Source organism: Monodelphis domestica, chromosome 2, assembly GCF_027887165.1.
Source record: "Monodelphis domestica isolate mMonDom1 chromosome 2, mMonDom1.pri, whole genome shotgun sequence".
In the NCBI taxonomy this organism is placed as follows: Eukaryota; Metazoa; Chordata; class Mammalia; order Didelphimorphia; family Didelphidae; genus Monodelphis; species Monodelphis domestica.
In genome coordinates, this window is record NC_077228.1 from 387,306,181 (window position 1) to 387,333,683 (window position 27,503).

At 35.7% G+C, this 27,503-nt stretch overlaps 1 protein-coding gene across 9 annotated transcripts in view; it reads right to left on the reverse strand.

Moving 5' to 3' along the window:
- The window catches only part of FAM184A (family with sequence similarity 184 member A), a 141,482-nt gene that overhangs the window by 55,866 nt on the left and 58,113 nt on the right, over positions 1–27,503 (reverse strand). For 8 of the 9 annotated variants that reach the window (XR_008916653.1, XR_462902.2, XM_007484493.2 and 5 more), the window contains 6 exons: positions 16,515–17,369; positions 14,601–14,736; positions 12,272–12,453; positions 10,228–10,425; positions 6,872–6,994; positions 5,084–5,245 (listed from right to left, as the gene is read on the reverse strand). Coding sequence is in view for 7 of the 9 variants with exons in the window: in XM_007484493.2 (XP_007484555.2) it covers positions 5,084–5,245; positions 6,872–6,994; positions 10,228–10,425; positions 12,272–12,453; positions 14,601–14,736; positions 16,515–17,369 (1,656 nt within the window). In the remaining 2 variants the exon portion in view is untranslated. The remainder of the gene's footprint in view (positions 1–5,083; positions 5,246–6,871; positions 6,995–10,227; positions 10,426–12,271; positions 12,454–14,600; positions 14,737–16,514; positions 17,370–27,503) is intronic. The other variant, XM_056818683.1, reaches the window with a different exon arrangement.

The window sequence follows — 27,503 nt, forward strand, 5'->3', positions numbered from 1 at the left end:
ATATATATATATATATATATATATATATATATATACACACATACACATGTATATGTATTTATGCAAGCATATATCTATATATCTATTTATGTCTTGTCCTTTCATCCTATACAGTTTGTCACTGTTCCCTCTGAGTGTAGTTCTTCTAGCTGCTCAGGTGATAGCAACAGTTTTTAAGAGTTGCCAATGACCTCTTTTCTTATAGGGATACATATCATTTTAACTTATTGAGTCTCTTAAAATTTTGTTGTTGTTGTTGTTGTTTTTTCCCCTTTTTTAATTACCTTTTGATAATTCTCTTGAGTTCTGTGGTTGGACTTCAAATTTTCTGTTCAGGTCTGGTCTTTTATTTATGAATGCTTGGAACTCTTCTGTTGTGTTAAATGACCATACTTTCCCCTGTAAGAATATAGTCAGTTTTGATGGGTATTTTATTCTTGGCTGTAGGCCTAGTTCCCTTGCTTTCCAGAATATCTTATTCCATGCCTTTCAGTCCTTCAGTGTGGATGCAGACAGATTTCCATGGTATCTGAATGGCTTCTTCTTGGCAGCTTGTAATATCTGTTCTTTCATCTAATTGTTTTTGAATTTGGCTATAACATTTCTTGGTGTTGTCAGTTGGAGATTAAATACAGGGGCTGATCTGTGGATTCTTTCAATCTCCACTTTCCCTTCTTGTTCTAGGATCTCAGGACAATTTTCCTGGATAATTTCCTGTATTATGTCCAGGCTTTTTCTTTTGTCCTGGTCTTCTGGTAGTCCAATTATTCTTAAATTGTCTCTTCTTGAACGATTTTCTAAATCGTCTGTTTTGTGAATGAGATGCTTCATATTTTCCTCAATTTTTTCATTCTTTTTGTTTTGTTTTATAGTGTCCTGCTGCCTTGTGAGGTCACTTGATTCTAGTTGTTTTACTCTGGTTCTTAAAGATTGGATTTCATCTCTGACTTTTTGGTCGTCTTTTTCCTTCTGGTCTGATTTTCGGTGAAGATCGTCTTTCATCCTCTTTACCTCGTCTTTCATCTCCTTTGCCTCATTTTCCAGCTGGATGATTTTGGCTTTCAGGATACTATTTTCTTGTTTTAGTTCAAGTGCCTCTGTTTCCAGATGACTTATCTTAATTTTTAAATTCTTTTCCCAATTGTCTTCAGCCTCTCTTAGTTGTGTTTTGAGTTCTTCCATAGCCTGTATCCAATTAGCTGGGATTTCTGGTTTATCATTTGCTGATCTCTCCCCTTCTTTTCCATTTGGTGAGTAGTAGCTGTCTGTTGTAGTTTCTTTCTTCTGTTTCTGTTGTTTGTTCAAATTCACCCCTTCTTTACTCCCCGTATTTGTCTGTGCTCTTGTTCCTCTCATTTTTTTGTTTTTTTTGGGGACTTCTATCAGTCTCCCCTCTTGGAGCTTTAACAGAAGATCTCTTGGTGTAATCTCTGGGGGAGGGTTGTTGGGGGTTTGAGCTTTCCTGTCCTCTGGAGGCTTTTGATTGGCTTAAAGTCCAGCAATCAATGAGGATGGATGGGGACCCTGGGCTTCCCTGCGTTCTGGAGACTTTTGATGAGATTGAGTTCAGCTTAGTTGGGCTGGGTTTACTCTGAGTTTTAAACTTCCTGGACAGCTAGAACAAATATGGAGGATCTCCAAAGCTCTGGCCAGGATTCCAGGTCTATGCTCCTTCTAGGCTGTCATCTTGACTTCGCCTCTAGGTTTCTGTTTTTTCAGAAGATCCTGCTCTCTAAGGGGGGAGGTGCGTGGCCTCCCTGGGCTCTGAGGGCTCCTGATGGGATTAGGTTCAGCTGGTTTGGGCCAAATGAGCCCTGAAGCAAAAAACCTCCTCCTCCACAATCTGTGTTGACTGGCCTAGGTTGTTTTCAAGGTAAGGCCTTCACCGGCACTGAGGTTTTTGTTCTTTCAGAATCTCTGAGGGCTCCTGATGCGGATTAGGTTCAGGTGGTGTGGGTTGAATGATCCCCAAGCCAAAAAAAGGAAGAAAAAAAAACACAACCTCCTCCTCCACAGTCTGTGTTGAATGCCCGGAGACTGGCCCGGGTTACTTTCAAGGTAGGCTCTTCAGAGCAACCCATTTGCCAGCCCTGAGTTTTCTGTCCTTTCAGTAGCTCTGAGGGCTCCTGATGGGATTGGGTTCAGCTGGTGCCCTAAAGGTGGGACCTCCCTTGAGACTCAGATGGAAGGACCCAGCCAGGGGGCTACAGGCTTTCCCCTTCTCTCTATGTTTCCCTGCTGTCTGTGTTGGGCGCCCTGGAGACTGGCTCAGGTTGGTTTCAAGGTGAGTCCTCAGAGCCCTGAGGTTCCCGCTGCTGCCGTGGTCTCAGCACTCTGGGTTGGGGGTGAGGTGGGTCCTGGGACCTTCCTTCTGCCTACCCCTTAGATCCGAGTGATCTAGGGTTCTGGCTTTTGGGGTGCGGTACCTTTTGATCCAGGTCCAGGAGAAGGGTTCCCCAGGTCTATCCTGTTGTTCAGCTTGAATTTCGGTGTCCTAGGAGCACTCTGTTTGCGATCGGTAAGGAAGGTTTCAGAGGTCTGAACTTTCGCTGCTTCTATGCCGCCATCTTAACCGAAAGTCTCCATAACATCCAAGTCCTATTTTTGACATGACCAACTGAGATAGATAATTGTAGACTGGTAGTAATCAACTAAGGTACTTTATAATGCTAATAGTGGCAGGATAATACCATATAATACAGTGACAAGAAATATCAGGTTCAGCATTAGCAGAGACCTAATTTCAAATCCTATGTCTGTTACTTACTATCTGACCCGGGGTAAATCCCTTAGCCAGTCTGAGCCATGGTTCTTCATTTCTAAAATGGCAATAGTAACATCTATTGTACCTATATCAAAGAACTGTTATGAGAATCATTAAATAACGTAGGAAAAGTAATTTGTAAAACTCTTTCAAAAATGTCAACTAAAAAAAAATCCCTAGGAGTATCAAATATCTATCAATAATTCAAAATATTAGTAGTTGCTAAAAATCCCAAGAATGGCTTCTGTCAGATTCTGAGATAAGAGGAAGTAGGGGATATCCAGTGATTATTATTGCCATACTGGTATATCCTACTTCCCGATTATCTTTCTTCAACCTGTTAGCCTTTTCAATTGTGAATTTTAGATTTACTCCACCCTGCTTAGTCTTTAGAATTCTAGCAACCAGGAATGTATACACCCCTACTGAAAAATTAACTATAGGGGAGGATGGTTTGTGACTTGCATGTGCTAGCAAGTGACAAATCGGAAACAACTGGCTGACCCCCTGGGCTGTTCTAAGCCAAGTTTAAGTCACCATTGGTACATGTGAGATGCAGGAAGTAAGGAACTGCCTTTATATTTCTGGTCACTTCCTGTCAGAGGGTATTTTTGTGGTCTTGGTGTTGGAAGAGAACTTGGAGCTCTAGCGTGGAACCTCAGCCTGCTTCCCTTAGGCAACCACCTGGTGAATGATAAGGCTGACTCCCCCTTCCCTTGACCTTTCTGAAGGCACCAGCCTCCAAGGAGGCCCCTCATCTTGGAGGAGGCCTTGGGGCTGGAAAATGTCTACTGTGATTGGTAGATTTGAAAACTTAGGGGAGGTGACATAGGATAAAATTCTCTTTAAAAGGAGGTCAGAAGCTGAGAGCTGGGATCTCTCTCTCAGAAGAGGGAGTTCAGAATAGTTCAGCTTAGGAAGCAGAACTGGAGGGTCTCTCTGAACACTAGAGTTTTGCTTGGGACGATCTTGTGGTGAGTGATTAAAGACTGACTTAGTTTTCTCTCTTAAAGAGAAAGGCCCTAGCCTTCCTATTTTTCCTCTTACTCTGTCTCTCTTCCTTTCTTTAATTCCTTCATTTGTATTAATTAAAATCTCCATAAAACCCAGCATACTTGGGTATATTTAATATTTGGGAATTTCCCCATGGCGACCACTTATTTTTGATATAAAACCAAGACACTAAAAATTATCTTTACAGTTTTGGCAATTCAAAGTCTTGAAACCATATTTTCGTGGTCACAGTTTATAGCAACCACTCTTTTGTATGTAACACTGTACAGAGTAAGAAAAACTTAGCTTCTCAGTTAAGTGATGTGTTCAAGAATTCATAACTATAATAAAAGTACCACCTCATTCCAAGTTATTTTATAGTGGCTCTAACACAGTACTAATAACATGTAAATTCTCTCATTTATGTTTCAGAGGTATCACCCATTATTTGTTTTAAAGAGAGAAAGAAGTCAAGGACAAGAGTCTTCAACTTTGAATCTCAGCAACCCCTACAATATCCATTGCTGACAATAGATTCTTATCTTTCTAGTTTAAAAATGGAAAAACATAAAGTATGGAACAAGTTTAGACCTTTCTTTTACCTCTGCCATCAGAAATATGGCCACCATGGTGGAGAGAAAAAGTATGGGAGAAGAAGTTTGAGGAAAGAAAGAATTATACATTTTCTCTCAAACGAACCATTTACATGCCTTAAAAAAAATTAAAAACCAAACCCTTACCTTCTGTCTTGGAATCAAAACTGTTTTGGTTTCAAGGCAGAAGAGCAGTAAAAGGCTAGGCAATGGGGGTTAAGTGATTAGCCCAGGGTCACACGGCTAGGAAGGGTCTGAGGCCATATTTGAACCCCAGACTTCCTAGCTATAGGCCAGGCTCTCAATTCACTGAGCCATCTAGGTGGCCCCTTAGATGGTGATGGTTTTTTGACAGAGAATATCGAGGATCCTATTTTTAAAGATGCATTTAATTAAAAATTTTAAAAATTATTAAAATACCTACAATGTGCAAGGTGTTGTTAATAGATCTCTATACTGATGTTTAATGAATATTTTATTTAAATGAGGCTTAAAGTGTATTTACAAAAAAATTTCAGATGTGATTTAATCACTGTGGGGATAGGTAGTTTGTCAATTTATAATTTTTTAATTCAATTTATAATTGAAGGAGGATACTTGTTAGTAATTTATAAATGTCAGAGAACTGCTTAGAAAATTGACTTGTTTATGGTCACACAGATAGTTATATCAGTGGCTTGAATTGTATTTCTCTTATCATTGAACCTGGATTACGAATGGATTAAGAAATTACCTCAAGATTTAATAATGAGTCTGTAGTTTCCTTTAGTCTTACTCTGGTTAAATCTAGTTCATCCTGAAGTTGTCCATAGGAGTCCTGTAGATTAGAGATAACCCCTTCTGCACAACCAAGACCTTGTTCACTTTTATTTACCAAGTCCTGGAGTCGAGAAACCTGCATAAAGAATATAATGATTTTAGCAGAACTTTATTTTTTACAATCAAAACAAAAATATTGACTATCTTCTTCCTTTAATTACCTTCTTCATATTGAAGAGATAACTCAAATAATAATAATTTTACAGTGAGAGGTCTCCTCAGAAAGTCCTAGGGAGGTCAAAAAGCTGCAGTGGGCAGTGACTAGCATGGTGCCACAGGCCTCACACTAGGACATTACAAGCCCTTAACTTAAAAGTCTGGGCTCCGAACCTAAAAGACTCAGGGAGACTTAGCTTTAGGAAGTAGAGAGATCAACAAGAAACTCAAGGAACTGAAACCAAACAAGGTGGACAAGTATTTTTTTTTTTGTATTAGAAACAAGCCTGTCAACCAGAATGTGGTTTTGGGTCATGACATTTAGAAGTAAAAGGTGACAGTACATTTCCAAGGAACAGCATGTGAAAAGAGATGTTAATAATGGTTCATAATCACAATATATATAGCCTCATATTCTGTTTCTTACAGTGATAATGAGTAATGTTTTATGGAAGGACACTGGTGGTAGTTGTAATTGACTATTTCAATTTTCAGAGGACTTGGAATCTATTCTAGAATACTGTTGGCTTCCTATATTAACTCATTATGATTCTACAATCTATAAAACTGGTCTAATCTTTCTATATTTTAGCTATGTTTACAATCCTTGTTCTCCCTCTCAGAATTAGAAGTTCCAAGAATCTGCTTAGTAAGCCAGTGCCATCCTTTAAATTTTTTTCTCCAAAACTCTCTCTTTAGATATTTTTATTTTTTTCCCATGGTGACATGATTCTTTTTGTCTCCCCTTTTTCCTCCTTCCTGAAGTTGACAAGAAATTTCACTGGGTTATACATATATTATCACTCAAATTCTTTAGATATCTTTAGATATGCAGTAGTCTGTGTATTGGTGAAAATGTACATGTTTGCCCTATTCATTCTTGCCTTTATTGTATAGATTTTGATATTTAATGTACTCAGCTTTTTGATTTCCAGGAAAAAATACTAATTTAAAAAAATCTACTATTTTATTAGTCCTTTCATTAAATTCATTGAATTATACTCTTTAAAAGACAGCAATCAGAAAAATAGGTGGCATTATAAATGTAATATCTTGGTTATTTATAATTTTGTATAAGATAAAATTTTCTACTTTTCTTCCAGTACCACCTAATTATTTCTCGCATTTTTTATGCCTGTTTCCTGACTATAGCATTTTACACTAAAGCTTTCAGGGAATATTTTAAAGTAATTTCATAATGGAAGAGCTAAGAATAATAGGTAAATACAAAATGCTTCATTTTCCCACTAAAATGGTGCCATTTTTAATGCTAACTCATATAATACCATTAGAATAAGAAATCTCTTTTTCTCAGGGATTGGAAGGTATACTTGGTCTGAGTCTCTAATCTCATTAGAATGAAAACTCCTGGGATGCAAAGTCCCTCTGGTTATATAGATCCTTAACACATCTGCCAAAGTCTTAAAGAACTGCCTGGAGCACTGAGAAAGTTATGTCTCAAGATGCTATCTCTCAAGAAATCATTACTGAATTAACTAGTCTAAATATATGACAAAGAGTTGATGTGATTTAAGAAGATTCTTGCCTCTTTATCAGCTGTATTTAGTTTGGCTGTCAGTTCTTCATTTAATCTTTCTATCTGCTGTGTAAGTTGACTTTTATCTTCTTCTAGTTGTAGTTTTTCTTTTTTATGTTTTTCTTCTAGTTCCTTAGAAAAAGTGGGGAAAAAAATCAGAAAATTATACTTAAAATTGTGTAGGTGATACAGACACATCTTTCCTTGTTTTACATTTGACATTATATTAAACATTACATATGTTTAGACATAATTTTAGATCTCTAGATTGCTCTTACTCTCTCCTCTTACTTTCCTTTAAATACCATTGCTCAGAGTTCTTTCCCAATTGCCTACAAACATGCATGGATCTCCCCAATCCTTAAAAAAAAGGAATACCTTTTCTCAACATTTCTATCCCACACAGTTCTCATGCTTTCTTTTTCCCTTGCTGATGCCAAACTTCCTGAAAAGATTGCTAAATTTAATTCAGCTATTTTCTTACTATCCATTGTTCACTACTATATATGACTACTACCTTCAACACTCTAATTAAACTCACAAGGTCCAAATACTTTTTTAGCCATCCTCCTCATCCTCTCTGTAACATGACCCTGATTGTCCCCTAGTCCCTATCCTCAGCCTCTCCTGCAGAAGCACCACATTCTCCTCTTTTCTACATACTTGACTCCTCTTAATGGATTTTAAAATGATTCTTAAATGGTAAGTCACACATACACAAATTTTCTTGTATGTGAGCCTATTTATTTGAAATTATATAAAATATTTTAGCCTATTATCAATTAAAGTACAGATAATATCTTTTCTCTTAAGCTACCTTAACACACTAACATTCTTGCTCTTTGGGAACATTTCTAGAGGGCTTTTACCTATAACTCCTCCTTTCTGTTTTCTATAGATTAAAGAATTTACTGTTTAGTAGACAATGCTGCATTATTCAGTGCCATAGAAATTAATTCCTAGTTAATGAGTTAGCATGACTAATATCTATAACATTGAATAAAACTAAATAAAACTGAGATCTAAATAAATTTAACAGAAAATGCAATCCCCCCAACCCTATAAAACAAACAAACAAAAAAAACACCCTGTTGGTATAGACTATTTCAACTTAGAATTATACCACCAATACTTTGATACCACAAGTATCTTCAATTTCAGTGATGTGAATACTTGGTTCAAAGATATAGATTATGATTTTTCCTTAATTGAAAGTTGTGGTCAAAAAAATGTATCACCTTCACCAACCTAGTGATAAGTTTCTCCAGATTGAGTGATGCTGATCCTCAGTTTAAAAAAAATAAAATTAGTCTATCCCTGAATTCACACTTAAAAATCTCTCTACTGGCCTACTCTTGGAAAACCCTGGGCTACCTCACACCACATCACCTATTTTTATCAGTGCCCTCTGCCATATGCTCTTACTTTGTTTACTTTTTTATTGCATTAAAAAAAAAAAACCACAACCTTTACCATCTATGTGAGAATAGATTCTAAATTTCAGTTCCAAAACAGAAGATTGTAAGGACTTGCCCAACGTCATAGAGCTGGGAAATGTCTGAGACCAGATTTGGACCCAGGACTTCCCATCTCTGGGCCTGACTCTATACACTGAGACAGCTAGCTGCTTCTTATTGTACATTTTGATTTAGAGATCTCCTGCCTCCATGCCTGTCACTTAATTTATTACATTATACATTAAATTATTACATTTAATTAATAATAAATATTACATTTAATACATTAGAATTCTATAAATTCTATAAAAAATAAATAAAATAAAATTTTAAAAATTAAACTCAAATTTTCAGTAAAGGCTGTAAAGGGTTGGGTTTTTTTTTTGGGGGGGGGAAGCCTACCTTAAGCCGTCCACTCTTACTTCTTGTTAAAATGCTTGCCTGCTCCATTTTTTAAAAAAATTTAAAAATTGTATATATATGACACATAGTGAATTCCTGCATCCAGGAATTCCATCTTAGAGTCAAGTCAACATGTTTATTTATATCAGTCTTCCAAACTACATGTTAGGTTAAAAAGATATTTTAAATATTTCTAAAAATATTTAATTTAATAGGATAACAAAGTGACAAGTAAAAATATTGCCTTCTTCCTATCCCATGCAACCATGGCCACTGGTTACCACATCACCAGTAGGGAAGGCAGAGAATAACATATTCTTGGGAAATATGTGCAGAGGGTACACATAGAAACACATCAAGGTGGCTAAGCACACATGCAGAGGGCACATGCTAGGATAGGAACACACGTGACCAGGGATACATGTGGCCACGTCCCTTCCTTCTCTTAGAATCGCATCTCCACTCAGTACCAACTTGGGAGCTGACTTAGGCACAAGCCCTTTCCTGATATCTTCTCTCTTACCAAGCTTTTAGTTCTCTATTATACTTTGTATATATTTTTCAGCTGTTTCTGTATAATGTGATCTTACCAGATAAATATAACTTCCTTGATGTTCAAGGCTTCCATTTCTGCCCAGGTATCTCTGAGCACTTAATGGAGAGCCTTCTACAAACTCATAGTTGGTGCTTTCTAAATGCTTGTTGAATTGAAGGCTAAAAACCACCAGTCTACACTAGGACAGCCAGAGGAATGCACAAGACTAAAATTGCTTATCTTTTCATTGCCTTCTTATTGATCTCCTTGGCACAGTCTTTCCTCAACCCCAATCTATCCTTACTGTCACTTCACTAACTCTCAATTCAATAAAATCTAGTAGCTATTACTTTTAGAATGAAATAGAAACATCTTTGTGAAATAGACTTAAGTACTTGACTGTTTTCTTAAATAAGGGATACTGAATATGAAATTATTTTTCATTCAGTCATCATTATGAGTAATATGGAACTCATGCATGGCCTTCTGAGGGGCATGTAGGATTTTCTCCTGTACCAACAGCCCTAGTTTATTAAGCTTTTTGAGTTCTTATCTAGTCTTCATAATGTTTGCATTCATTTTAGGTCAGCTTTCATTTCTCACTCTCACTCACACTAGGTTCCAGCTAAAAGTATCTTCTCACTCTCATCTTCCTTTCAAATGTATTTCTTCTAATCTGTTGTAAACCCAATAAACATTTCAACAAAAAAACAAACAAACCCATCTATGCAAACTTGTTAGAACTATGTGTAAATTAAGAATGATTATTTCCTGAGTATTCCTGATTATTCCTGAAGGCATTTAAGACAGCTCCTTATGAATAAAGTACATGCACTTTATCTGTATAAAGTAGGGCTTTCCCCCCTCTTTTAACAACCAACTCTTCCTCCCAATCACTTTCCCCTAGCCATTTTAAAAGACAGCAGTCTCAGAATATAAAGTCAGATTAATTAAAAAAACCAACAACTTACGATCAGCAGCCTTTTCTTTTCCTTATTTGTATTACTGTGGATAGTCTCAATTGCAATATGGTGCTTCTGAGCTAAATCTTCCAAAGTCTTAGAGTGAGCTTTATTTAATTGTACTATTTCCCCTTCAAATCTGGTTTGAAGTTTTATTAGTTCTTTCTCATAACATTCTTTTTGATCTTTCCTTGCTTCACTTATTTTCTAGAATTAAAAATGTTTAGATGAAAAATTAATATTTGTGAGTTGCTTTTTCAGCATTACCATAAATATTTAACTATCGTGGCATTATGGGAAATAGGAGAGGGTCATCGGTTGTTCCAGACCAATTTTTATCATTTGCTATCTTAAAAAATAAATAATAACATGCCACATGCAAAATTCAGATCTCCAGAGAAATAAGAAAAGGGAAAAGTACCAGCAGATTGGAGTTACATGTGTTGACATGGAATCTAGAAACCCCCAAACTAGTAGCCTAGATCTGATGAATTCCAAGTTTTAGGACTAGTTTGTGAGTTGGAGACCAAAGAGCTTGTACTTGGTCCCTATTCCCATGAGAATCCACCCTGAAAGGAATCTCAGGTTAGCAGTTTCAGACTGAATAATGGACCTTAAGGTAAATGACAATCTCAGTTTGGTAGGGCTAAGCAAATGCTAAGTACTCTTTTTTTCTCTTAGGTAGTCTTTCCCATAGTATCAGAGACCCTTTCCCAAGAAAACCCACACCCTTTACACCTTAGCCTCTAGCTATGATTCCTTTCCCAAGCTTGATTCTATCCTCTCTGTATAGTTTGAACATTTCCATTTCCTTATAGCTATGGTAATGTCAATCATCTTTCCCTCCCCTAGGATACCCAAAATGGTATAGAGATTCCTCAAATTCTGGTTCTCCCAGAAGTCAGTTTCAGGGCTCTGTGTGGGTGTGTAGTACACAGCTGTATGGAGGCCTTGGGGAAAGCACTGTACCCCTTTCCTTAATTAGAGTGGTTTTTCTGACTATTTAATAGTTCTGTTTTTTTTTCCAGTTAATACATGTTAGTAACTCTTTTAGACTAAATGCAAAAAACTTTTAAGTTGAGTCCCTAAAACAAATAACCAATTCTTATCAACATTACTGAAAATAGCTAGTCTGCAAAGTATCAGTAGAGGAAGTTTCTTTATCTGAAAGTTTATCTGAAAATCTCTATCACTGAAATCACAGGTATAGACCCTCTATCATTCACTCATATAGCTTTTTGTATTATTTTATGCATAAGCATACCCTATTCCCCTCCAGACACTTTGTGACCCAGCGACACTGGCACACCTCTATTGTTCCTCACACAAAACACTCCATATCCTGACTCCAAAAGTTTTTCATGCCTATTCCCCATGCCTGGAAAGCTCTCCCTCTTCATCTCTGTCTGATAGCTTCCCAGGTTTTCAAGTCTAAATTAAGTTTCCTCATCTGACTATAAAAAACTTTCCCAGTCCTTTGTGCCTTATCCTTAAGATTGCCCTCAATTTATCCTCAATATACCTTTTTTTGGACATTGTTGGTTTGCATGTTGTCTCTCCCATTAGACTGGGAGTTCCTTGAGAGCAGGTTTTGGCCTTTCTTTATATCTCTTGCTCTTTGAGCAGTTCCTAGCACAAACTAGGATAAGTGTTTAACAAGCTGACTGACACAAACTTTAAAACTACAGAATTAACTGTAAGAATAGCATACCCTTTACCAAAATTGTAATCCTAGTAAAAAAAAAATCTTTATTTTGAAACAGTATTTTGATTAAAAGTGAAGTAGAATACTCATTAGCTTTTAGGCAGCATTTTCTGGTTCATTTATTACATATATACATATACAATCTCCAACAATGCTGCATTTTTATAAAATTATAAAAACGATTAGGCTCCAATACACTATACTTTTTATGCAGGTGTAGAAGGAGGTCAATCTTTTCAAAAGAATTTCAGCAATATAATTTGAAGACTATAAAGAGAACTGCATTTTTGTCTTTTTTCTTTTGCTTTGAAGAGCAAAAAACAAAACTCTCCTCCCAATTCTCTTTACCTTTTCCAGATCCAGCATGTGCTTTTTCTGTTGTTCATCCAGACTTTGAGTTCTGCTTTGCAAAAAATTTCTTTCTTTTTCAAGTTGAAATACTTTCTCATTCGCCAATGATTTTTCTGACTCCAGTTCTCTTATTGTAGCCTCCTGTGACATTTGAGTAGCTTGCAGGATTCCAATATGACCTGCCCCCCAAAAAATTCTTCATTAAAAAATCTGACATATTTTGAGTGGCATAATCACCATAACTGATTGTATTATGCCTCAAGAAAATAAATTTTAGATCTGTATAAGGAGTTATTTCTACTTTTCTTATTGTTTAGTCTCTGAATATTTACTAGTTACAGAAGCAAGTAACAACTTATATTATTCAAGCTGTTATTTGAACCTGAAAATTGTACAAGACACCAAAGGAAATCTAAGTACAGGTATTCCCTTAAATATGTGTAGGCAATTCTCTGCAAGCAAATGGGGATAAGAAAATTTGCCATAATTAATATTTAGAAGAGCCAAGCCAAAAATTATTCATTTGTTTCCCCTCCCTAAATCTTCAGCATGGCATATGGACAGGGGTATACTGGAACCAGCCTTAACTAGCTTGTAAGAGCTCTTAAATTTTTAGTGTGAGCATTTATATCCTCAGAAATCAGCAACTCCTACAAATCAAGGTTTGACTTAATTGTTTCATTGTCTAGATTTAAGAAAGTATTAATAATACAAATTAAATATATGCATTTTAATTCCCTGGAAGGGTACAGTTGTTAAACATTTACCAGCACATGCATGAATATCTTGAAGCAGTATGGCATATGAGAAAAGACAGTGGACTTAAGGCCAGAGAAATGAGATTTAATGTTACTTCCAACATTAATAGTCCTTTAGCACTGAGTTTTTGCTCTGACACTGGCAGTCTAATCCTGAGCAAATTGCTTAGATTTTATCTTTCAATTTTCTCATCTAAAAAACAAGATTACCACTTGTAATACCTACCACAAGGTAATTAAACCTTATAGTCATATAAATGTGAGTTACCATTGACGCCATTTTATGGAGGATGAAACAGGGTCAAAGAGGTTGAATAATGTGCCCATGTTCATAAAACTATGAATTTAATAGAGCAAGGATTCAAACTCAAGAGTTCACAGGTTCATAGATCTAGAGCTAGAAGTGGCCTTCGATGCCATCTAGTCCAGTTCCCTCATCCTACAGTATAAAGGACTTTGCCCAAGGTCATCTGGGTAGTCAGGAGCACTTGAGTTGGGATTGAATCTGGGTCCTCTGACTCCAGAGCTGATCCAATTCTAAGTCCAGTGACTTTTATGCTCTACCAAGTCATAATGATCTTGAATTTGATCAAGAAAAACTGAAGCAGAAAGGCACAGACAAGGATGCTAGGAGATCTGGATATAGGAAGCAAAGAGAAATGAAGAACAGAAGAAAAAAGGAGAAAGGAAGAAAAGAAAAGACAGGAGAAGTCAGAAAAAGCAGACTGCCTTATACCAGATGAAGTAATGAGGAAGGCAGTATTTGCTGAAAGGGAAAGTATAGAAAAATTACAGGATTTAGTATCATAGCATCAGAATTTAAATCTGCTTCTAACTATCCATGTGGCCATCAGCAAGCCATTTAAATTCTCCCGTCCTGAGTTTCCTCATCTGTAAAATGAGGTTTTATACTAGATGAGACCTCTGGTGCTTCTAGCTCTAAATCAATGATCCTATAAAAAAGAATCTGGAATTCTTTCTTGAGCTCATTAGAACAAAATAAATACTAAAAGTGATCATCTCTAAGAACTTCCTTTTTTAAACATAAAACAAAAATGCTACAGATGATTTTTCAACTTAAAATATCTTACTTTCTCTAATAAATGTTGGGGATCACCAGCAGAAGGGAACCTCCATAGGAAGCTACATTTTGTAACAAATATGAATTCAAAGTTGAACTAGTTGAAATAAGGCATTAAAATTTATCTACAGATCCCATAATACTAGTACTACTATTACTTTCATTATTTTAAATACCTTAAAGTCAACATTCAAAAGTTTTACAAATGGGCACAATTATACTATGCTTTTAAACACTGACTACATTCTCTGAACTTGTACAACTCAATTATTTTAACAAAGTTATTGTTTTTAAAAGTATATATTACCTAAAATCATTTAGTTTACCTGAAAATGACACACATTAATTCAGTAGGACCATCAGAACTCACTCCAATACTCAGATTCTGTATAATTTAAATATAATAAGGAAAGACCAGTTTCATTTTGAATGAACAGAAGTATTAGTTTTAGTCTGGCAACAATCAAAGAAAAATGGTCAAACATACTAGCTTTAAGGACAAGATCTGATGCTTGCTGCTGTAACCTTTCTCTAGCAGCTGCTAGCTCACTTTCCACCTCCTTATGTTTGCTTAGTAAATTTATTTCTTCTCCTTTGACATCATCTAGTTGTTTTTGAAGAATCTAAGGAGACAGAAAATATTCATTTTATTACTACATAATCAAAATCACCATTAATTTAAACAATTCAAGCATATTTGTTGGCTGAGCCATGTTCATTTGCTCTCAAATTTAATCATCACTGATTAAATTTGATTAAATAAAACTTCAAAAATCACAAGGCTCCAACATAAATGCCCATATCTTTTTTGCTTTTACTTAAAAAATTTTCTGCTTTTCAATCCAAGGCTTTGGAATTTTCTAAAACCACTACAAAACAACACTCTTGGAAATATGTCTATTGATTAGTGACTCTACATAGTTAACCTAGACTTCAAAGTTAATAGCTGAAAAAATGTAAGTGGTAGCTTCACCGTTAATTTTGCTAATAGAGAATGTAATTATGTAAATAGTGAAAAAATTAGGCAGAAAAAGTATAGAACTTTAATGGTTCATTTAATTTCATAATCACTGAACTATCTTTGAAATAAAGGAATATTATAACCAGTAATTCTTAGTAGGGAGATTTTCTTGATTGTTTTGCTTTTAACTATCTCACTATAATATTCACTGTAGCCCTCCACCCTTCCCCTTATATAATAATGAATGCCTCTGAGGAAAGGCACATGGAAGCTACGTGTACCTGCCCTCAGATCTGAAAATGGATTTTCTTAGCCCAAGAAATGGTAGCAGCTGGAGTAGTGAAAAAGTGTGTTGAACATTTATGGACTATCATGAGTAGAGTGTGTGTGTGTGTGTGTGTGTGTGTGTGTGTGTGTGTGTGTGTGTGTGTGTGTGTGTGTGTTTGTTGTTTAATTTGTTTTGGCTCCTGGGAGTCCTTTGTGTTTTCTGCATATTTTGTGAGGTAACTAACCCCAAACCAGAGTGAACTGAGAATTGGGCTTAGAGATGGCAGGTCCTTGGTTTAAATCTGTCCTCAGTGTGACTCTGGTTAAGGGACTTAACCAGCCCTTACCACTCTTCTGCCTTGGAACCAATGCACAGTATTGATACTAAGATGTAAGGTAAGGGTTTTTTAAAAAAAGAGCCTTCTATCTGTCCTCATAAGAGAAAGGCTTTCTAGTCACTATACTCTAGCAGTTGGGAGCTGAGATGATCAGCAAGTGGTCCAGAAGGGATGAAACCAAGAAGCTAATATCTGGGAGTGATGCTCTGAATTGTCCACAAGAGTAAGGAGTCCTGCACAAATGAAAAGCCCAGTAGAGTTACAGTGAACAGCAGAGATGAGACAACTAGCAGCAGGAAGTGATAGATACTAATCAACACCTAAATGCAAGTCCAGTAAAGTAGGCCATAAGATAGTGATGTGATAACATCACCCAAAAGACACCAGTTACCTTGCAACACTGGAATGGACGTAAATACTGAGGCTGCCACATATACATGTGCCACTCTCATGTTTTATGTTTGTGCCCTTCCACATGTATACTATGGCCACACATGCTCATATAAGTGTCCTCATTTGTAATCATTGTGCATTCACTCTTTCCAATGATAATATTTATCTATGTACCAAGTTTATGGAAGAAATTTTCCTTTGCTATTTTTCTTATGCTATTTCATTAAAAGTCTTTGCTTTGAACTAATTGAACTATTTGAGATTAGTAAAAATAAACATGATCAGTCGTGGTTTGTGGGCTATAAGGTTCTGAATGGATGTGAAGATCTGGAATCTGTTAATTCAATTTTTCTGGGAGTCCCATGTGCCTAAAAGGGATGCCTCAGGCACTCTATATTGAATTCACAAAATCTTTAAGTATTAAAACCAAAATGGTACTTACCATATTATTGTTTTCTACTGTAGACATTGCTATTTGAAGCTTTTGGCATTTTTCTTGAAGATTTCCAGTTTCATCCTTTGCTATTTGTAATTCTTCCCTAAGGCTAAATACAGTCTTACGGAAGATTGCTTCTTGATTCTGAAATTCCTTTTTCAGATCTGCTTCTTTTTCTTTGCTAGCATGAAGACTGTCAGTTGTAAAGTGCTGGGATCTTTTCAAGGCATCCAGCTCATATTGATAAAAGGACTGAGCTTTACTCAGTTTGCCTTCATATTCCTCAATTAGCTTTTTCCTTTCAAGCTTCAGTTCTTCAAGTTTTTTATTTAAGCCTTCCACTTCAATTCTGTGCAGTTCTTCCACCTTTTCCTGCCCCTTATTTAAGGAGGCACTGTGACAGTCCTGGGTCTGAAGGAGTTCTTGCATTTCCTGTATATGTTCTGCTTTCAAGGTATCTAAAGCCTGCAATTTATCTTTCTCAAACTGGACTTGTAGCTGTGCAAAGCTCTCCAATTTCTTCTCAAACTTCTTTCTGATATCTTCAACTTCTTGAGCCATTGTTAGTACACGTTGGACGTGTTGTGCTTCCGCACAAATGTGCATGTCTTCCATTCTGTGTTTGTAAGCTTCAAACTCAGTCAAAGCCTGATGTTTCATCTTCTTATGTCCTTCTAGTGACTCTTCTAAGGCTTGGATCTTTCGTTTAAGGTCTGACTCCTCTGTAAGTTTACTTTTATATTGCAAAATCTTTTCTCTTGTTTCGCCAAGAATTTGCTGAATTTCCTCTTCATGAGCATCTCTAAGGGCTTGAATTGAAGATTCATGCTCATCATTTTTAGTGTTCAAAGCATATATTACCTGTGTTTTTAAGGAGAGAAAGAAAAGAAAAATTGAGAAATGTTGAATTTTAAATTTTTGGTCAAATTTCTTTTTATAATTTAACATTTTTATGTACATTATATAAAAATATTTGTCATATTCATGGATACTTGATTGTCTCACTTCTCATCTTTTCCAGAAGACTGTATCTTCCTCAATCATCCTCTGCTCTCTTTTAAATCTTCAACTTCTTTTCACAGATTCATTTTCTACTCCCTTCAAACATGTTCAAGTCTTCCCCATTCTTATGACAAGAGAGTTCTATTTAACATTCTTTCTCTCTCTTCCTTTCTCAGCCAAACTCCTTGAAAAGGCTATCTAAATTTGATGCCTCCATTTTCTTTCCTCTAACTCCTCAAAACTTTGGAATCTATCTTGCAATTTCATTTGACTGAAACTATTCTCTCCCAAATCTAATAGTCTGATTCTAATGCTCAAACTATATTATCTGCATACTACATTTCACATTATTGACTTCTCTTTCTCCTTTTGCATGCTTTTTCCTTTTTTGAGTTTTTGTGACACTACTCTCGCTTAGTTTAGGTACTGCTTGTTCCTTTCTCAATCTCCTTTGTTCATCATCAGCATCACACACCCTGAGTTTTCACCAAGATTCAGTTCTGAGCATTTTTCCTTTGCCTTCTATATTACCTTTTGGGGTAACCTCATTAGCCACCATAGACTTAACCACAATTTCTTTGCAGATGACCCACAGCTCTATATATGTAGTTCCAGTTTTCCCCTACATTTCTGTCTCAGATCAACATATAGCTATTAGATATTTCAAACTGGTTATCCCAGAGATATCTTAACTCATTATCTTTCCACCTAAATCTTCCTTTCTTCTAAATTTTCCTTTTTCTGCTGAAGACACTACCAGCCTCCCATTGTTGTAGGCATTATCCTCACTCTCCCTAACCCCTGACAGCCAATAAATTGTTAAATCTTGTCATTTTTATCTCTATATTATCTCTTGAAAGTCTTCTATCCATTCATATAGCTACTACCTTAACAAAGACTCCTAGTATCCTTTTTAATTGATTACTCCAAACAAGGTCACATCTCTCTTCATTCCAATCCATTTTCCAAATAGAATGATTTTCCTAAAGTGCATGCCTGGCTACACAACTCCTGACGGATAAACTCTAGCAATTCCCTACTACATAGAGAATCACATATAAGCCCATTTGCCTAGCATTTTAGCCATCTCTAAACTGTCTCCAATCACCCTTTTTAAAGCCTCATTGAACAATATTCCCCTTCATTTGCTCTGCAATCCACACTGGCCTTCCTGGTAGAAAGCCCTGTCTCTACATCTGTGAAATACTCTCTCTTTCCTCATAACCTCCTCTTGATACCTAGCTTACAGGTGTGCCCTTTCAACCCAAATCACCTTGAATGGAGTTTCTACATACTTATATGGATACAGTTTACCTCCCTGATAGAATGTAAGGAGGGACCATTTCATTTCCATCAGCTGCCTCTCTGCTTTTACAAAGCTATTCCCCAGCATTGGGATGTTCTCTCTTTTCACTTTTGCCTCTTGAAATCCTGTGTTTCCTTAAAGATTAAGCTCAAGGCCATCTAATCCAGGAAGCATTTTCTAGTTCCCCACTCTCACCTCTGTCTTCCTCTTCAAGGTCACTTTGTCTCTGATTTGTATATCTTTTATACATCTATACATTTATATTTTATCTCTCTTGTTAGAATGTATCTCCTTAAGAAGAGAGACAGTTTTAATTTTGTCTTTGTATGCCCTAGTAGTCAGCATAATGCCTAGTATTTATGTAAACTCTTAATAAATACTGATTAATAAATTAATAAATTGTTGATTAATTGTGCATTCAAAAGAAATGAGAAACTTAATTTTATGAGAAAGGTGGCCATCTCATACTGACATTTTGACAGGCATTTGCAAAAAATCCACCATGAAGATAACCATAGCCAATGCCATGTGGATAAGGAGGTTGACAAATTTTACAAAGAACTCAGTGAAACTAAATTGTATCAGTATATACTTAAACATGCCACTTCTTTGCCACTATTTTCCCAAACCATGCTGACTGTACTTCAACCGTAAGACACCTGGAATTACACTTTTGCCTTACATACTCTAGAACCAAAACTTCAAGTCAATTACTGTATACTATGTCCAAACTATGGTATTGAACATATTCTCCCGTTTCTTCTAGCTTCCTTTTATGTACTGTCATATTTATGAATAGGAAATGACCAGTGAGTCACTTCTAAATCAGTCATCCAGATACAGTCAGTTCATTGACTCAAAACATCAAAGATCAAAATAAAATGAGAAGAAACCATAAACATAACATTATTGAATGTAAACTTTGAAAAGCCCATCTTTTTTTTTTTAAACCCTTACCTTCCAACTTGGAATCAATACTATGTATTGGTTCCAAGGCAGAAGAGTGGTAAGGGCTAGGCAATGGGGGTCAAATGACTTGCCCAGGGTCACACAGCTGGGAAGTAGCTGAGGTCAGATTTGAACCTAGGACCTCCCGTCTCTAGGACTGGCTCTCAATCCACTGAGCTACCCAGCTGCCCCCAAAAAGCCCATCTTTTAAATACCAGTAGTATGGTGATGGTATATGGCTGTAAATTATAGAATTCCATCTTTGGGCATTCTCCCATCTAAACCCATGTGGCCCCATGTAAAAAGATCTTGGTTCTTTGCCTGCCTCAGAAATTGTTCTTCATTTTAAGTAAAAGGATTAGAAATTCAGACCTTGTAAGTTTTAAAAGGTCAAGAGCATACTTCCTAGCACTCTAGATTCTATTTTGTAGCCACCTCAGCATCAATTCTGTAAACAGTCATAAACTTGGTGGGACAAATGTTAAATAGAAATTGAGATGAGTCAGATTCCATTCTCCCCAGAGACAGCAGTGAGATAAGGTTGAATATGACTCCATGGTATTGTTTATAATTTTGCTTATGTAATACTTTAAATATGTTACTGGAAAAAAATTATACAATTCCACAGTCTGTGGATAATTAATATTGCAGGGTATGTATATATATACATATATATTTATGTACAATTACTATATGCTAATAACTCATAAGACATCAAACCCAACTTTTATAGATCACACAACATTAAAAATATTATCAATAAGGGAAATGAGAGAAAAGAACAAATGGATACTAAACAACGTAACAATAAGTAACAAAAAGTAACAATAAGTGGGTCGAAGAATGAATAATAAGATAATTAGTTAAAAAAGATAATGCATCGAGGGCAACTGGGTAGCTCAGTGGATTGAGAGCCAGGTCTAGAGATAGGAGGTCTTAGGTTCAAATCTGGCCTCAGACGCTTCCTAGCTGTGTGACTCTGGTCAAGTCACTTAACCCCCATTGCCTAGCCCTTACCTCTCTTCTCCCTTGGAACCAATACACAGTATTGATTCCAAGTTGGAAGGTAAGGGTTTATAAAAGGAGAGAGAGAGAGAGAGATAATGCATGAACATTTATAAGGAGCACTAGGAGGTTTGAAGAATAGAACACTGGACCTGGAGTTAGAAAGACCAGATTTAAAATTTGACTTCAGATACTTACTATCTATGGGATCCTAGGCAACTCACTTAATACCTGCCTGCATAAAACTGGAGAAGGAAATAGCAAACAACTCTAGTATCTTGGCCAAGAAAACCTCATGAAGAGTTGGTCCACAGATTCACAAAGAATTGGACATGAATAAACAATAATATGTATTTATATAATGTTAAATTGTAACTAAAGCAACCCTTAAAAGAAAATTTAAATTTAAACCAGGTCAAAGATAAATGACAGGCCTTAAAATGATAGGTGAGTTAGGAGGATGTCTATCCCACACATGTGAAAACTTCCCTCAATGAAATGGGTGGATGACCCAAAGGGCCATGAAGACTGCTGAAACAGGCATTGTGGAGCACTTAGAACTTGGTCAGACATCAGAGACTCCAAAGTCATCATCCACTGCATCCCAGGCTATCAATAGTCATAATGACTTTTATTTTTCTACTGGACTTCAATGACTTGGGAAAAGAGAGTGAGGCTGACAACTTTGTGCAACTCTGCCTAACTAAATCCAATTCACACACAAATCAAGACATCACTCAGTGATATCATCGGTCCTCTTCAAAAATGAAGAACAAACAACAATAACAATATTTCAAAAGAGACTTACACTTCTAAAAAAGAACTTGATGAATTGATTAAATAACAAAAAACCCTCCTAAGAAATCAGCAAGTACTTCCTAATTAAGAACAAAAATTAATATCCTAAAAACCAAAAGAAATAAACAAAATTTAAAACATGACAACTGAACTGATAAGTGAAATAAGCAAAAATACTGAAAAACAGAATAAACCTAAAAGCAAGAAACTAATAAGTTGTTGATTAAAACAAAAAATTTTGTTTTTTTAAAGGACTAAACAAACAGTTATGGTTTTTCTTTTAAAGATAAGATCTTTTTCAAAGGTCCTCAAAATATAAAAGAAATTCATAGCAGATAAAAAAATTTTAAATCACCAGAAACTATGATATCCAATTATATATCACCAAAAAATTTTAAAATAAATTTTGTGGATAGATATTTATGAAAATACAATACAAACACATTAGTAGAATAAATACTTTAAATAAAAAACAATCTTAAAAAACAGAAAATGAACTTCTAAAAAAACAGATCCAGATATATTTACAAGTGATTTCTATCTAACATTCAAAGACCAGTTAATTACAATACCGTATAATTTTTAAAAATAAAAACAGGAACAGAAGGAACCTTACAAACTCCTTCTATAAGACAAAATATGGTCCTGAAACCTCATGCAGGGAGAAGTAAAATAAATAAACTATAATGCTGTAAAAAACAATAAAATATTACCAGAGAGAGTCAAAAGACTATTCACACCAGTATGATTTGTAAAACTAGGAACATAACATAATTAAGAAGAAAATAATAAAAATCACATAAATATGTTAATTGATATAGACAAGATCTTGAGTAAATATAGAACTTATTCATGTTAAAAAATTCTCAAAACTATATAACCAAAACAACCTTTACATAATAACAATATCTAAAACTAAGGGGAAAGCATTTTTTTTCTGGTTTCATTTTTAATGGAGAAATATTAGAAGCCTATCCAATAAGAACAGGAATAATGCAAGGTTCTGGATTATCATCAATCTTGTTTGACAAGACTTTTGACAAGACTGTAGAAATACAGCTACAGTAAAATAACAATTAAAAAAAAGAATAAAGAGGAAGCAAAGCTATCTCTATTTGCAGATGGCAAGTTGCTTTAGTTAAGGAATACTAGTGATTTAATGAAGAATACATTTAAATTTTTACTAACTTTAGTAAGTTGCAGAATATAACATTAACTTATTAAAAGCATTTACATAGATTACCAATAAAGCCTACCTGGAAGACAGAAAACAAAATTGCATTCATGTTGACTATAAAATACATAAAATTTTTTTGTAGTTGCTTATCAAGATACATTCAGGGGCAACTGGGTGGCTCAGTGGATTGAGAGTCAGGCCTAGGGACAGGAGGTCTTGGGTTCAAATCTGATCTCAGACACTTCCCAGCTGTGTTACCCTGGGCAAGTCACTTGAGCCCCATTGCCTAGCCCTTACTACTCTTCTGCCAATACACAGTATTGATTGTATTTTATTAAAAGAATTTGAGCAAAGTAGAATCCCTTTGTCTACTGTCTTTTTTTTTTTCAGCTAGTTTATTGTAGATGTAAATTCACTGGACCATACTAACTGACTTGATTTTATATGAATCAGAAAACACTTTCCTAATTAGTTTTACTTAGCATTTTATTTAATGTTGGTTATTTTATTCTATTTGTCATAGTTAAACCAAGTACTAGATGGATCCATAGAATGAAGGAGAAAAAAAAACAGCCTTGCTTTCATCTTTTATTTAAAGGTATGTTTTTATTCTTCAGTAAAAATAAAAAGAAATGTACTAAGAGTCTTCATGTTAGGCAATAGCTGACTGTGACTCATTAAAAGCAAATCAACACAGTACATTCTTTGCAAAATAATTTTTCTATAAATCATATATATCTTAATTTATTCTTCTGTTACTATATGGCATGCAAATAGTTGAAATCATATTTCTAAGCTTTAGATCAAGAATTTAAAATATAATAAGATTAGCATGGGCATGTACCCCCAAAACTAAAGAAGTGTTTCAGGCAAACTATAAGCCGGGAAATTCCCTTGCTCCCTTACATCCCTTACATCAGATACATCTGATAAAACCCTGAGAAGATTCACCCTTTAGGTTTGAGATGGACATTGAGATACACCTCCAGGCTACGCCTTGATACCATCCGGTTGTATCTCAGACATCCATCTGTCCCCTAAACTATAAGGGTCACCAGGGTCACCCCCTATGTCTTCAGGAAGATCCTGGTCAGATGACCAAACTCCCACCCACTGTGCCTGAATGCATACTCACATCTTCACTGTTGTGTAGAGTATAAAACCCCCAGAATTGATGACCTTGGGTGGGGGGGGGGGCAGATTTCCATCTATACTGTCCTCCCAGGAACAGCTTTCCATCTATGCTGTTCCACCTAGGAAGAAGTTTTCTACTTATTCTATCCTACTGCCCAGATTCAATATTACCTCCTAAATTAATAAATTTCTCTTTTTATTTTTAAGCTAAGTTTCAGTCTTGCATCCTTGCAAAGCCCTCACCTCAAGCCACCGACAACAAGATCACCTAAATAAAAGGTTAATACTAGAAATAATGCCCAATTTAATAAAATCCAATATTATCTACATAAAATATGTAAATTAAAGGAAAATACAATTAGTGTACTCTGCTATGAAGCGACTGATGGCACCTTTATTAAGGGTTTATGATCCAAGAATCTGGATTTCCAAATAGTATGATAATGAAAGAAAGAGCATTTTCTATTCAGTTATTCATTTTATATAATTGTTCATAAAACAGAATTCTTGTATTAAAATAACTATTTAAAATATTTCCTATTGTTACTAACTGTCAAAATTATAAACAAAGGTGTTGCACATAAATTAGTACAAGATTTTTTTTTAAAAACCCTTATCTTCTGTCTTGGAATCTAGGGTCAAACAGCTACTAAGTATCTGAGGCCAAATTTGAACCCAGGACATCTTATTTCTGGGCCTGACTCTTAATCTACTTAGCCAGCTAATAATAGTTGCCCCCTAGAACAAGATTTAAAGAAATACAAGTACCTACATATATATCATTTAATAATTTTTAGGGCAGGTATTGAGAAGCTCCCTTGTCTACCCTGCATCATACTATATTATTATCCCCAATGTTTTCTTTCCTAAAATCTATAACAAAGTGTGAAGATGGGATTAACTCTCCCCAGCCTACTTTTAAATTTAATTACTAGAAGCGTACACACCCCCACTTTATGCTTAAGTGTGGAGAGGTCCGTAACCCATGTGCTAAAGTGGGTGACAACTCAGAAACACTGACTGCCCCTTAGGCAGTCCTAAGAAAATGTATAAACTACAATTGGTCCACATAAAGTGGAGGAAGGCACAGGAAGGGACCCAAAGAAGGGTCTTTAAAAGTAGTTGCAACTTCCTGTAGAAGGGGTTTTTTGCGATAAGTTTTTCAGAGTTGGGATTGTTCGAACTCTTTTGAGGTTGTGAAGGCTGGTGGAGGAACTTCTTCAGCATGGACCTGGGACTCTAGCATTTGGTGAGACTGGTCTTGATTTTGGATTGTTGAGTGGAAAAAGCTGATCTTCCTTTCTTGACTGCCAGAGAGATTAACACCAGATAGGCCTCCCTCTCAGAGACCATGTGAGTGATACCTAATTTACCTCTGGGCCCTCTGGCTGGGGTTTTGGAGCCTTGCTGGAGCAAAGCCAGGTGGTGCTGGAGCAGATATTTACCTTGTTAAGTTAGATTTCTTACTCTACCCTCTTTCTCATTTCTCTACCTTACTCTTTCCCTCTATTTTGTAAATAAAAATACTATAAAGCCACTTTGACATGCGATATATTAATTTTGGCAACCACATTTCTCTTATATTTAGTCCAAACTTAATTTTTAACCCTTACAAAATAGATGGTCTTTATCATCAAAGATGATAACTTCTGCTCTTGATCTCATCCCATTTCCACTGGGAACTTGCCTCAATCTTTCCTTTTCTCTCTCATCTTTACTTTTTTCTAATCTATTCGTTCTTCCCCTACTTTGCCCAACTATTCATCAAGTGGACCTGCTGATAGATGAAGTTCTCCTTGAGCTCTGAAAGAATACAGGATAAGAAATTCTCCAACAATTTTGAGGTCATCCAAATTCTTATGAAGAATTTTTCAAACTTGCTATTTCTACTTTCTGATTTCCCATTTTTTTTTACCTTTGCAATTTGTGCTTGTAACTCCAATATACTGAAACAGTATCCACAAAGAATACCAAATGATTTCTTTGTGACTAAATCAAATCACTTTTTTCTATTTTTATCATCTTAGAGCTTTCTTTAAAATTTGATGGCAATGATCATCATATCTCCTCTACTCACTTCTTCGTTTTTGGAAATCTTTTCAAAGTGTTCTCTCCTGTTTTTCTATGACCTATTCGATTTCATAGTCTTTCACTAGATATCATTGGACACCATCCACTTCTCTTCATTTACATGGCTAACCCTCCTATTTCAGACCTTTATTACCTTTTGTCTAGACAATTTAAATGATTTTTTAATTGTTCCCCTTGCTTCCGGTCTCTGCTATCCAATTTATTCTGCACACAATTGTCAAAGTCATCTTTCTAGGACATAAGTGGATGAGGTCCCCAAAAACAACCAAAAAAAAAAAAGCTTGCATTATTGCCTTTAGGATAAAATAGAAACTCTTCATTTTGCATTCTGATCCCTGATACTCTGTGTGTGGCTCTAACCTCACTATCTTTCCATCCCGATTCACGTACCTTACATTCTAGTCAAATTGGACCATAAACTGCCCCCTATCTCATCCTTCATTTCTGGGAAATTTACACAAGTAATCTTCCATGCTGTTATAATACATATGTTAAGTAGGAAAATGTCATTTCCCAGGATACCTGTAATTTAGAGCACAAACTTTTGCTGGAGAAGAGCGAGGACTCCATTTATCATAATATAACTTACATCTGGAATGGATAAAATGACTCAAGGGATCCCCTAATTAATTAGGGGCTAAAGGTAACTATTCTAAAAATATAAATTGAAGCCATAAACTAGGCCCCAAGGGAATCAAAACTGCTAAGTCTTTCGTGTTAAACATCATTACCAGCATTCCTTGAATTGTGACAAACAATTTATTTCATTATTTTCTTGTACACCAGCTTGTGATCCAGCCTACCTGGCTTTGATTTTACTTCATTTTATGTCATGAATGCTAGTTTTGGAAATTGCTTATAATCAATGCTCCTGGGCTGAAAGGGGAAAACTGTCAGTCCCATCCCTCTCCCTGTTATTGCTTGTAATAATAACAGTGCCTCTGACTGACATTAAGCAAAACAAATAGTGAAGTTCACTTCTTCCACATCATCTACATCTGTCAAGAATCATTATCTTCTTTCATTGCTCAGGTTAGGTGCTGTGTACCTCTGTGAAGGCTTTCCTGATCCCTCGATTATTTATATTTTCATCCTCTTCAAATTTCCCTGTATTTAATTATGTATGTACATGGTCTAGTAAAATTATCTTCATAAAGTAGCTGATTAATACAGTTTAAATTGCAATCTTATATGCTACTTCATGAATTTTATCAACTACTAATTAATGTAAGCCAGGCTTTCTTACTATTTTGAATTTTAGTTTCCAATCAACATCTTTTAGCTCTGGTTCTTGTTTAAAGTAAAAAACATCTGTATGCATTTCCCCAAGCTTCCAGAAGCTTCTGTTAAACCTACAAATAATCCATTCACTCTGTTTTGCTATAGTTTGGAGCTAAGGAAAGAGAGTTTTCATTGGACTTCCTAAAATTCCAAAGGTTTCCTTACTTTCCTTCTATTCTCCCTTGCCTCAATTATGAAGTTGAAAAATGAAAAAAAGAGGCACAGGCAAGAGATCACAATATTGCATGAAGCT